We start from the raw sequence: 12,668 nt of genomic DNA on the forward strand, positions 1-12,668 counted from the left end.
AGGCTCCGCGGGGAGCGGGCCCCTGCCTCGCTGGCAGTGGGAGGAGTTTGGGGGCAGCTCCCGGACAGGTGGCCCGCACGCCGCGACTCCCAGCTTGTGGGGTTCACCGGGACTGGGCTTTCTGAAGCCACGTGGGATAAGGGAGGGGGCGGGGGGCAACCCAACGCCATGAAACAGGGTCTGTTTCCCACTCCGGGCAGGCCACGGGTCCGCCTTCCCATCCGAAGTTGAGGGACCCCAAGATGTACCCCCTCCCAATAAGCTGGGCAATACCTCCAAAACCAGGTTTTATGTGCTGGGGGGGCCTGTTCTTGGACAGCCAGCCCTGAAAGCTGGAGAGGGTGTCATGAGGGGGCAGGCAGAGGTGGACCTGCTGTGCCCAGATCATGCCTTCTGAGGTCCCCCAGGGCGTCTACACCCGCTCCCAGCCAGGCTGTGGGGTCTGACCTCCTGGAGCTTCTGAGGTCCCCCAGGGCACCCACACCTGCTCCCAGCCAGGCTGTGGGGTCTGACCACCTCTGTCCTGGACTGTGTCCAAGAATCAGGTGCCCAGTGGGTCGGGATGGCAGTGCCAGGAGTCCTGGATGGGCACCCTGCTCCCATCATCCCGGAGGTCCGGCTTCATTTCTAGCTGGGGGCGGGGCCTGTGACTGCCAGCTCCAGAGCCCTGTAGGAGCTCCCTGGGAGGGCAGGGCAGGACTGGCAGGGGAGAGGCCTGGGACCATCCTAGAGGGAGCCTTATGCCCAGAGATCTGTCCCACATCTGCTGAGGTGGAGCAAGCATGGGTGGTGGCCTTGAAGTTTAGGGAGGTGGCATGGGGCTCTTCCCAAGGGGCTGGAGCCCCCCTACACCCACCCTGGGTCCTCCAGGGGTCTGAGTTCAAAGCTGTATCCACAGGCCTGAGTTAGGCCCCTGTGCATGCAGGGCCCTTTGCGGGTTGGGAGACAGACTGGGAGGGACCAGGATGCCACAGAGGCTGGAAGTCCTTGTGTGGAGAAAGCTGACCAGGCTCAACCAGGGAGGGGTTAGAGGGGGTTCCAAGAGGTGAAGACACGGGGGCCCCGGAATGGCCTTCCCAAGAGGGCCTGTCCGCCTTCACCAAGGTGTTCAGGCAGAGGCTGGACGCTGTAGAAGTGACTCGGGCTGAAGGTGACGGGGACTGGGTGAGACTCTGTGACTTGGTGGCCTGTCTTGTTTAAACCTCTTTCAAGGTGAGGTTGGGCTGGGGGTGGAAGGACTGCCCTTCATCCATCAGGTACCTAAACAGAATGATTCCTGCAGGCAGGCAGCTGGGGCAGGAGCAGCCCCTACCTAGGAGGTCCCTGCCCATTCCCCACCCATCCCCAGTCCAGGATTCCCAGGGGCAGGCCCCCTGGTGCCTGCAGATTCTAATCCTGGGGTACACCAGGAAGCACTTTGCTCATCAGCTCACCTCCACAAAGTTTGGAGGGGCTAACATGCCAGCCTCCAAAAGGGGACAACAGGCCAGGTGAGGTGGCTCATGCCTGTAATCCCAGCACTTTGGGAGGCCGAGGAGGGCTGATCACCTGAAGTCTGGAGTTCCAGACCAGCCTGGCCAATATGGTGAAACCCTATCTCTACTAAAAATACAAAAATTAGCAGGTGTGGTGGAGGGCACCTGTAATCCCAGCTACTGGGGAGGCTGAGGCAGAATTGCTTGAACCCAGGAGGCAGAAAATGCAGTGAGCCCAGATTGCATCATTGCACTCCAGCCTGGGCAACAAGAGCAAGACTCCATCTCAAAAAACAACAAAAACCCAAAAGGGGGCAGCAGTGGTGGGAGAGGCCTGCGTCTGTACACCCCATTGGGGTCCCCACTGTGTGTGCCCCTCAGGCGGCCACCAGCCCTACCAGGTCCTTCCCTCCCGGCAGGTCTTCGCCTTGATCGTGTTCTCCTGCATCTATGGCGAGGGCTACAGCAACACCCACAAGTCTAAGCAGATGTACTGTGTATTCAACCACAATGAGGATGCCTGCCGCTATGGCAGTGCCATCGGGGTGCTGGCCTTCCTGGCCTCGGCCTTCTTCTTGGTGATCGACGCATATTTCCCCCAGATCAGCAATGCCACTGACCGCAAGTACTTGGTCATTGGGGACCTGCTTTTCTCAGCTCTCTGGACCTTCCTGTGGTTTGTTGGTTTCTGCTTCCTCACCAACCAGTGGGCGGCCACCGACCCGAAGGACGTGCTGGTGGGGGCCGACTCTGCGAGGGCAGCCATCACCTTCAGCTTCTTTTCCATCTTCTCCTGGGGCGTGCTGGCCTCCCTGGCCTACCAGCGCTACAAGGCTGGCGTGGACGACTTCATCCAGAACTACGTCGACCCCACCCCGGACCCCAACACTGCCTATGCCTCCTACCCAGGTGCACCTGTGGACAACTACCAACAGCCTCCCTTCACCCAGAATGCGGAGACCACCGAGGGCTACCAGCCGCCCCCTGTGTACTGAGTAGCAGTTAGGGTGGGAAGGGGGAGAGAGGGCCCTTCCCTCTGCCCTGGACTTTCCCATGAGCCTCCTGAAACTGCCAGCCCCCGTCTTTCGCCTGTTCTACCCCGTGCAGCTGACACCCAGCTGCAGAGCCTCCCAGCCTAGCGGGGGCTGGCAGAGCCACACAGTGCCTGTGCCCAGAGGGCTTCAGTCCGCCACTCACTCCTCCAGGGCACTTTTAGGAAAGGGTTTTTAGCTAGTGTTTTTCCTTGCTTTTGATGACCCCAGCCCCGCCTGGAGTGGCTAGAAGCCAGCAGGCACCCATGTGCTGCTGACAAGTGCCTCAGCTTCCCCTGGCCCGGGTCAGGCCGTGGGAGCTGCTGTTATCTGTGTTCTCTGCCAAAGACTTGGGGGGGCCATCACACCTGCCCCGTGCAGCAGAGCTGGACCAGGCTCTTGTGTCCTCACTCAGGTTTGCTTCCGCTGTGCCCACTGCTGTATGATCTGGGGGCTGCCACCCTGTGCCGGTGGCCTCTGGGCTGCCTCCCATGGCGTGAGGCGGGGCTGGTGCTCACGGCACTTCCTCCTTGCTCCCACCCCTGGCAGCAGGGAAGGGCTTTGCCTGACAACACCCAGCTTTATGTAAATATTCTGCAGTTGTTAACTTAGGAAGCATGGGGAGGGCAGGGGTGCTCCATGGCTCCCAGACTGTCTGTGCCGAATGTATTATAAAGCCTTGGGGGAGATGCCCGGCCCTGGGATGCTGTTTGGAGACAGAATAAATGTTTTCTCATTCAGTCTGCAGTCATTGGTTGAGCCACAGCCTAGGGGTTGGAGGAAGACTCCCCTCTGGGTACACCCTTAGGGGCTGGCTTTATGGAACCTGTATTTTGAACAAGGCAGTGGCAGTCCGCCCCCTCCAGCCTGCCTGGCTGGCCCCCTTCCCTCTATCTGGGGTCGCATTCCGCACAAGCCTTTCATCATCTTAAAATAGTAACTGCGCTCAGCCTGTAAACAAGATTTTTCTGGCCTGCAGTGCCAGGGTCCTGCTGCTCCCTTCCTAGAGTTGGGGTGGGGGTACCTGGGAGTTGCCAGTGAACGCCCCTTCCCCGTAACCTTTCCCAGCACTGAATGAGGGGTGCCATGGGTAAGACCAGGTTTCTACCTTACTCCAGGGTCAGCACCTCTGCAGCCTTCCTGGGACACAGCAGGGAGTGGCCTTGGCCATCCAGCCCGCCCCTCGGAGATTAGGCCCATCTCTGGAAGAGGTCAGGGCCCTGAAGCAACTCCTGGCTTCCTCTTTTGAGCAGTGACGGAGCTGTCATCGGCAAGTCCCGATTGTTTAAAACTCCCCAGTACAAACTAACAGGGTGCTGCTCCCAGCCTCACCTGATGGCTTTGGCTTGGGACATCACTAGCGAACGGGAGAGGGAGTCTAGGGAGGCCCTGGGAGCGGTGACCCTGTCTGCGCAGGGCACACTCAGGCACAGCACCAAGTCCACACTTTACCCCAGTGATGCTTGCCCCCAAATGAGCTGCCAACAGCCCATCTCTGAGGCACAGCTGAGAGATGTCTTCTTGACTCCTGAATTACCAAGAGTTTGTTTCACAAACAAAACCTGACCTTGCAGGCCCAGCGGACAGGACAGTGCCTCATCCTTCCAACTGGGCCCGGGCTCCTCTGTACACCGTTTTTGTCCTGACTCTGGCCCAGACAGGAAGCAGATGATGTTCCTCTTAGGACACGCCCCATGACCATTTCTCAGTTAAAGGGTTGTGGTTAAGACATCAGTATTACTACAAAAAGATCTGGGGGCCAGGCACAGTGGCTCATGCCTGTAATCCCAGCACTTTGGGAGGCCGAGGCAGGCGGATCACTTGAGGCTGGGAGTTCAAGACCAGCCTGGCCAACATGGTGAAACCTCATCTCTACTAAAAATACAAAAATTAGCCAGGTGTGGTGGTGCATGCCTGTAATACCGGCTACTTGGGAGGCTAATGGGGGAGCATCACTTGAACTGGGGAAGCAGAGGCTGCAGTGAGCAGGGATTGCACCACTGCACTCCAGCCTGGGCAACAGAGTGAGACCCTGTCTCAAAAGAGAACAGAAAGATCTGGAAGAAAATCCCCACCCAAATCAAGCTGAAGCTGTCCATGAGACCCGGGGAAACCCAGGTTAAAGAGAAATGTGCATCCACCAATCAGTGAATTTTGAATTAGTTAATTTCATACACTACAGCAGAGGCATGGACCCTGCCCTGTCTCCCCACTTGAAGAGGTAAGCCCCTGGGATCCAAGGCCCAGCAAGGTTGGTGCCACCCATCTTGGTGAAAGATGCTGTTGTTCCTGTGGAAACCATCACCAGAGGTAGGAAGGGCTTTGAGCCCAAAAGGAAGCAAGAGGGCGTGAGTCCAGGCCATCCTCAGGGGAGGGCGGGAGCCGGTCCCAGGAAGAAGGGCCTAAGCCTCAGTGTGGCCCAAGGCTCAAAGGTGCTGGTGCAGGCTTCCCAGGAAGAACAGAAACTCAGCAGTGAAAGCCGCAGAGGGGAAGAAGCAGGCTTATGTCAACAGCGTGTGGCTCTGTCCCTCACCCAAAGGAGGGGGAGTGTGCCAGATCCCAGGCCACCAAGCGGGGCCAGCTCCAGCCTGGGTGATCGTCCCAGCAGTCGAGAGGGAAGCTTTAAGCAGGCCAGTGGGTAGGAGAGGAGGGAGTATGTGGCAGGTGGGGCAGCCACACAAAGACTTCCCAGAAGGCCAAGGTGTGGTCACCCTCCACGCCTCCCAACTTCCTCCTGGAGTGGCCAGGCAGCACATGGGGCAGTGTCCGCTAGGCAGCGGCGGCAGGAAGGGAGCGGGCAGCCCTTGCAGGCCTCTCAGTTGGTGGGGCTGCATTGTAGAATCTGCTGTGGGGCAAAGAGCTTCCTGGCAGCCATGGCCTCCCCTGGCTTTCCTGGCACTGGGCAGTTCTCTTTGTTGTCCGGCCCAGCAGGCTGGCCTAAGGCCTTCTTGAAGTAGCAGAGCCGACACACAGAGTGGTACTTGTCTGCTCCCCCAATCACCTCGACCTGGCAGGGACAGAGGACAGGTGAAGGGCCAGGACAGGAAGGAGGCAGAGCCACACCCCCACCCCGCCAGCCCGCAGGGAAGGCAGGGAAGGCAGGTGGAGCTACCTCCTTCTCTGTGCCGAGCCTCTTGGTATAGGCGGCTTCCCGGAAGCACTCCATGCACACCGCGGTCAGCTTCACCACGCTCTCGGCCAGCGGCACCAGGTTGAGGATGGTCCCGAATGGCTGTGCTCCCATGGAAAGACAGCAGGCGCTCAGCCACCTCACCAGGCGGGTTTTTCTTTTAAACCCTCTGATTCACAAGCACTAAAGCCAGGAGTTTTCTCTGACCTTAGTCCTTCCCCCAACCCCCAGAGCACCATGCCCAGCTCTGTCCCTCTGCTGATTCAAAGCACCTGCCAGACAGATGGAACCAGTTTGCACAGACCACGGAGTTCCTGGGCTCAGACAAGGCCTGGTCTGAGCAGCTCGGCCATACCCCTGTGGTGGCCGAGCCCTGGTCACCCAGAGCTGGTGTCTGTGTACCCACCCAGAAGCCCCTTCCCCTCCTGGATCCCAGCTCCAGACCTGGATCAGACGCCTTACCTTCCTCTGGAATGTTCCATCCAGTGCAGCCACAATTACAGTCTTCCCAGCGTTGGCCATGGCCTCGCAGAACTCCACGATGTCAGGGAACTGGAAAGGACAGGTGGAGAAAGCGTGAGCTTCCACCCCAGCAGCAGCTCCCTGGATCCCCAGCGAAGATGCTGCCAGATCTGACAACCGGCCCTTTGGCCTGGAGCAACTCTCCCACGAGGCTCCACAGCCCTGGGGGCTGTGTCCATCTGTGTGCCCTCCCAGCAGATGACAGGCGTATCCACAACTGCGCAGCCCTTTCCCCCTGCAGCCAGCTTCCGCTCCAAGTCCAGGTCCCCAGGACTCAGCATCGGACTTCCACACCGGCTGTGCTGTTTAATGCTGCAGCCTTGAGCTCGGACACTGCTCTTCGTTGGATCCATTATCTGTGTGACCTTGGCAATGAATTAACGTCTCTGAACCTGTTTCCTCTTCACTAAGAGCAAGGAAGGTTCTGTTTGTTTTTTTTTTTGGCAAAAGAGTTTCACTCTTTTGCCCAGGCTGGAGGGCAGGGGTGTGATCTCGACTCACTGCAACCTCCGCCTCCGCCTCCCGAGTTCAAGCGATTCTCCTCCTGCCTCTGCCTCCTCAGTAGCTGGGATTACAGGCGCCTACTACCATGCCCAGCTGATTTTTGTATTTTTAGTAGACGGGGTTTCACCATGTTGGTCAGGTTGGTCTCAAACTCCTGACCTCATGATCCGCCCTCCTCGGCTTCCCAAAGTGCAGGGATTACAGGCGTGAGACGCCGCACCCAGCCAGGTCCTGTTGTTTAAGGATGGAAGACCCTAAGTTATATACAGGCTGTTTGGTGAATAGGTAGGTATTTTGTGCTCTTGCCTCCCCCTTTTTAAACAGGTAATGTGCTTTGAGAAGGGGCAAGGGTCCTACTGGCCACTTACAGAGCAGGATGACACAGCACAGCCTTCTAAGTATCGGGCCTGCACAGAGCACATTTACTGCGTAAATCAAACTTCACTTTGGCCCAAGGAGAAGCTCAAACTCTGGCAAGTGCTTTGGTGATTCTCATCAATCATATCACTCTTAGCTGGTTGAGTTCATATGTCCAGACTGGCCTCTGGGTTGGGTGAAGTGGGGATGTCCTTGTCCTTGGGTGCAGGGTCTCTCTCTCGGGGCCACTCAGGCTTTCTCAGCCAGGTACTGAGTTTCGAGGTTATTGGGATGTGAGGGCTTAGCAAGGCAAGGACTAAGGGGTGGCTTGAAAAATTCCAATTGGATCCAAGCAAAGCCCTACATGACTGACTGTGCTCAGCTGACTGCAGGGGCCTCTGGAGAAGGAAATCCAGAGACTCCAGCACGCCGGGGCCCCTCCCCGCCATGCACTTATTCCCTCTTTTTCTCTGAGGACTCATCACATGTCACAAAAATGCAGCTCCCAGCCTGCAAGCTGTGGGCCAGCACACCTCCTGCACCAGGGGCTCGCCCCCTGGAGGGCTGACGCTGCCATCGCTGCCATTTGAGGCTGGATCTCGCTGTGTCCTGTGCACTGTGGAGTGTTAGCTGCGTCCCTTGCCCCCACCCATTAGATAGATGCCAGGAGCATGCCTCCCATCCCCCAGTTGTGACAAAATTGTTTCTAGTTGTTGTGAAATGTCCCCTGGGTGGGAATCGAGAGGGGAAGAACCCTCCTGAGTTGAGAACCTTGCTCCTTAACCCTCCACATGAGGGTAGAAAGCAGACCCCAGACTCTCCCACATCAGGGTTTCAGGACGGAGGAAGGTCCCCAGCCCCCACTCCACCTGGCACTTCCTCCCCCGTCCAGTGCAGACGCCACCCCTCTCCCAGGTAAGCATTAAACCCTAACCCCAGCAGAGGTGCCTGGGCAACCAGGGGCCTTGGAGATAAAGATGGAGGTATCCGAGTTGTTTGGGACGTTTCAAAGTGGGCCCTGGCAGTCATGCTGTTGCTGTTGGTGGTTTTCTCCCTTGTGTTTAGGGGACGTTATGGTTTGAATTGTGTCCCCCACCCCGCCAAATTCATATGCTGATGTCCTAACCCAGAATATCTGTGAATGTGACCTCATTTGGAGATAAGCTCTTGCAAAGTGGAGTGATCGGGGTAGGTTCTAATCCAATGACTAATGTCCTTATAAAAAGGGAAATCACAGTGGCTCATAACTGTAATCCCAGCACTTTGGGAGGCCAAGGTGGATAGATCACCTGAGGTCAGAAGTTCGAGACCAGCCTGGCCAAGGATTAAATCCCGTCTCTACTAAAAATACAAAAATGAGGCGGGCCTGGGGGCGCATGCCTGTAATCCTAGCTACTCAGGAGGCTGAGGCAGAATTGCTTGAACCCAGGAGGTGAAGGCTGCAGTGAGCCAAGATCGTGCCATTGCACTCTAGCCTGGGTGACAGAGTGATACTCTGTCTCAAAAAATAAAAACAAACAAACAAAAAGTTTAAAAATAAAAAGGGAAACCTGGACACAGACACACACAGAAGGAGAACAACGTGAAGACAGGGAGAAGAAGCCACCTACAAGCAAGGAACAGTCCCTCCCTTGCAGCCCTGAGAAGGAACCAGCCCTGCCAACACCTTGATCTTGGACTTCCAGCTTCTGAAGCTGCCGAGAGGATGTCTCTGTTGCTCCCTTTCCCAGCCTGTGGTACTGTGCTATGGCAGTCCCAGGAAATAAAGAGTACATGTGAAATAAAACTTTGGCCGGGTGCAGTAGCTCACACCTGTAATCCCAGCACTTTGGGAGGCCGAGGCGGGCAGATCACCTGAGGTCAGGAGTTCGAGACCAGCATGGCCAACATGGTGAAATCCCGTCTCTACTAAAAATACAAAAATTAGCTGGGCTGGCAATGAATGCCTGTAATCCCAGCTACTTGAGAGGCTGAGGCACAAGAATTGCTTGAACCCAGGAGACAGAAGTTGCAATGAGCTGAGATCACGCCATTGCAGTTGAGCCTGAGCAACACAGAGAGCCTGTCTCTACATAAATAAACAAACCAGAGTTGTTCAACTCAAGGGGTGTTCTTAGTGGTCTCTGGCTTAGGAGACTTGGGCTGTGGTAACTTATATAAATTATGAACTTGCTTTTTTTGAGACGGAGTCTCGCTCTGTCACCCAGGCTGGAGTGCAGTGGCTGGATCTCCGCTCACTGCAAGCTCCGCCTCCCAGGTTTATGCCATTCTCCTGCCTCAGCCTCCCGAGTAGCTGGGACTACAGGCGCCCACCACCTCGCCCGGCTAGTTTTTTGTATTTTTTAGTAGAGACGGGGTTTCACCGTGTTAGCCAGGATGGTCTCGATCTCCTGACCTCGTGATCCGCCCGTCTCGGCCTCCCAAAGCGCTGGGATTACAGGCTTGAGCCACCGCGCCCGGCCTGATGCCAACAGTTTCTACAAAGCAGTGTGAGCACCTCTGCGTCTCTCCCGGGGTACAAAGAAGCACAGAAGCTGCTGACCCAGGACCTTCCTCAGGATGGCATGGTGGCTACTCTGTGAAAGGCTTTCCCTGCTGACCCAGAAAACAGGAACAAGGCAGGTTAGGCCGGGCTTCAGCCACTGTCCAGGTAGACGATGAAGGAACGAAGGACAGTCCTTCTGCTGGGTCCCGTGCTGGGAACCCCTCTCCTCGATCTAGAACTGCTTGCAATGGGAAGACCCTGAACCTTTTTTTTTTTTTTTTTAAGACAGAGTTTTGCTCTTGTTGTTGCCCAGGCTGGAGTGCAGGGGTGCAATCTCGGCTCACCGCAACCTCCACCTCCCGGGTTCAAGCGATTCTCCTGCCTCAGCCTCCCGAGTAGCTGGGATTACAGGCATGTGCCACCACGCCCAGCTAATTTTTGTATTTTTAGTAGAGACAGGGTTTCTCCATGTTGGTCAGGCTGGTGACCCTGAACTTCTTGAAGAGAACAAGGGCACACAGAGGCCAGGGCAGAATGCTAATGTCTGGATAGGGTATAATAAATACTCACTGAATGAACTCAAGTTTTACTTGCTGGCCAGGGAGGAAGTAGACCGAGAAATCCCTCCTACAGGCTGAACAGGGGACAGGACTTAATACACTGGCTCCTGACTCGGGGCATTTGGATGTGAAGGAAGGAGGAAGAAGAGAAAGGTTTGTGCCTGGAAGGTCTGGGTCAGCCTCTGTCAACAAGGTTTACACGGAGCCAGGAGAACAGAGCTATTGAACCACTGACAGCGGCAGGTCAGAAGGAGGGAGAGCCTTGCCAAAGCTGAAGCTTCCTTGTTTGGAGAGGGCCATGTCCCCAAAGCTGATGCAAAATCCGTGCATGCATTCCGAGGCCACAGTTTGACAACAAAAGAGAACAGCTGCAGCCCTGTTCCCAGCCTGGGCTCACTTTCTCGCCTGGAGTCCCTCAACCACAGGCAGCAGCAACAACGTCTCCATGTACGCAGAGGCAGGGCGTGCTCAGAGGCGCACCTCTGAAGGTCAGAAACTGAATGGGCACACCCAGGCAGGGAGATGCCAGCTGCCGGGTGGTCAGGAACCCAGAGCAGACACTGGCAGCCTGGAGTGAGTCCCTCAACTCCACAGGGCAGATGTCCCGCTCAGGAGAAGGGCCCGTCAGCCTCCCCATGGGAATGGAATTTGCAGCTGTGACTCATACAGAATGTCGGGCAAGAACAGAACCAGGAAGGCAGGACTGGCCTGCGGGGGGTGCAGGCCCTGTGATGCCCGGGCAGGGTATTCCCGCCGGAGCAGCCTGGCTCTGTGTTGGGAGGCAAGGTGGCTAGAGATTCCGAAGTACTCACCAACAAACTCATGTATTCTTCCTCCAGGGTATAGAACTAGACTAAATGTACAGTCCAGGGTATAGAACTAGACTAAGTGTGGCCAGGCGCGGTGGCTCACGCCTGTAATCCCAGCACTTTGGGAGGCTGAGGCAGGAGGATCACCTGAGGTCAGGAGTTCGAGACCACCCTGGTCAACATGGCAAAACCCCGTCTCTACTAAAAATACAAAAGATTAGCCAGGCATGGTGGCAGGAGCCTGTAATCCCAGCTACTCGGGAGGCTGAGGCGGGAGAATCACTTGAACCTGGGAGATGGAGGTTGCAGTGAGCTGAGATTGTGCCACTGCACTCCAGCCTGGGCCACAGAGCAAGATTCTGTTTCAAAAACAAACAAAAAGAGAACTGGACTACGTATACTAAATGTATAGGTGGCCCTGTGCCCAGGTTCTAGTCTTTGAAAGATCAGCAGAGGTGACATTTGCAGCCTCTGGCCTGGCCCATGAAAACCTTACACCATGGGGCTCCGCCATGTCCCTCCCCTTCCGTGTCTGTATACAGCCGGCCAGGGTGACCTAAGCCGCCTCGTGGGCGGCCTCCCCATCAACTGGCTTGGAAGCACGTAGGGGTCTGTGAGTGAGAAATAAAATTCCTGTTATGTTTATATCAAACCACCACATTGTGTACTTCGAGGCAACCCTAAAAGTACCTAAGAGGTCAAGTCTGCTGAGCCCCTCGGAGACAGTTTCCGTTTCATTCATTTGTGATAAACTAACAAAAATAAAAAACTCCAAAGCAGAGAAGGAAAAACTAAGATAACAGAAAATAACCCAGAAACTCAACTGCAGAATGTGTTCCTGAGGAAATAGAAAAATCTGGAAAAGTCTAAGAAAAAATTTTCAGAAACATCACGGAAGGAACAGCATACATTTAAAAATAACCCAACAGTAACTTGTCAAAACGGAGGATGATGAATTAGAGCAGCAGATATAAAAATAGTCATTGAAACCAAACACACTTTGCAAGATGGAACCCAGAACACCTCAGAGAGGGATGAGGCGAGAAATACCTGAAGTGATAATGGCTTCATTCCTTCCCCAGAAATGAAAAGGCACACCCGCTATAAAGCAGGATAAACGAAAACAAAGCTTACCCTAGACTCACTGTGCTGAGAGAGAACAGACAGAATACCCGACCAGAGGTAACATTACAGAGATGGCAGCCTTCCCCTGAGCAAAAACACAACGACCACCGCTGCTACTCTTCAAAGCAACAAGATCAAGGCTGGGCGCGGTGGCTCGTGCCCGTCATCCCAGCAATTTGGGAGGCCGAGGCAGGTGGATCACCTGAGGTCAGGAGTTCCAGACCAGCCTGGCCAACAGGGTGAAACCCCATCTCTACTAAAAATACAAAAATGAGCTGGGCATGGTGGTGTGCACCTGTGATCGCAGCTACTCAGGAGGCTGAGGCAGGATAATTGCTTGAACCCAGAAGGCGGAAATTGCTGTGAGCTGAGATCATGTCAATACACTCCAACCAGGGCAACAGAGCAAGACACTCCATCTCATAAAAAAGGCTGGGGGTGGTGGCTCACGCCTGGAATCACAACACTTTGGGAAGCCAAGGCGGGTGGATCACCTGAGGTCAGGAGTTCAAGACCAGCCTTAGCCACACACGATAGTGGGTACCTGTAATCCCAGCTACTTGGGAGGCTGAGGTGGGAGAATTGCTTGAATCCGGGAGGCAGAGGTTGCAGTGAGCTGAGATCGTGCCATTGCACTCCAGCCTGCGTGACAGAGTAAGACTCTGTCTCA

At 55.5% G+C, this 12,668-nt stretch overlaps 2 protein-coding genes across 6 annotated transcripts in view; one reads left to right on the forward strand and one right to left on the reverse strand.

Annotated features, from left to right (window-relative positions):
• Positions 1 to 12,668, reverse strand: part of TK1 (thymidine kinase 1, soluble) — a 20,944-nt gene that overhangs the window by 2,169 nt on the left and 6,107 nt on the right. For 2 of the 5 annotated variants that reach the window (XM_011954783.1, XM_011954698.1), the window contains 3 exons: positions 6,099 to 6,188; positions 5,619 to 5,738; positions 4,655 to 5,513 (listed from right to left, as the gene is read on the reverse strand). In XM_011954783.1, the coding sequence (XP_011810173.1) occupies positions 5,322 to 5,513; positions 5,619 to 5,738; positions 6,099 to 6,188 (402 nt within the window). In that variant the 3' untranslated portion in view covers positions 4,655 to 5,321. Of the gene's footprint in view, positions 1 to 805; positions 822 to 1,864; positions 1,870 to 4,654; positions 5,739 to 6,098; positions 6,189 to 12,668 lie in introns of those variants that run through there. The other 3 variants (XR_001003195.1, XR_001003192.1, XM_011954629.1) reach the window with 3 other exon arrangements.
• SYNGR2 (synaptogyrin 2) lies at positions 1,745 to 3,249 on the forward strand (the record flags this gene model as incomplete). The annotated part of the gene is made up of 1 exon (XM_011954975.1): positions 1,745 to 3,249. A coding segment is annotated over one exon (726 nt), but the record flags the coding sequence as incomplete, so codon positions are not given.

The sequence above is a fragment of the Colobus angolensis genome, unplaced genomic scaffold, assembly GCF_000951035.1.
Source record: "Colobus angolensis palliatus isolate OR3802 unplaced genomic scaffold, Cang.pa_1.0 Scaffold1, whole genome shotgun sequence".
Classification (NCBI taxonomy): Eukaryota; Metazoa; Chordata; class Mammalia; order Primates; family Cercopithecidae; genus Colobus; species Colobus angolensis.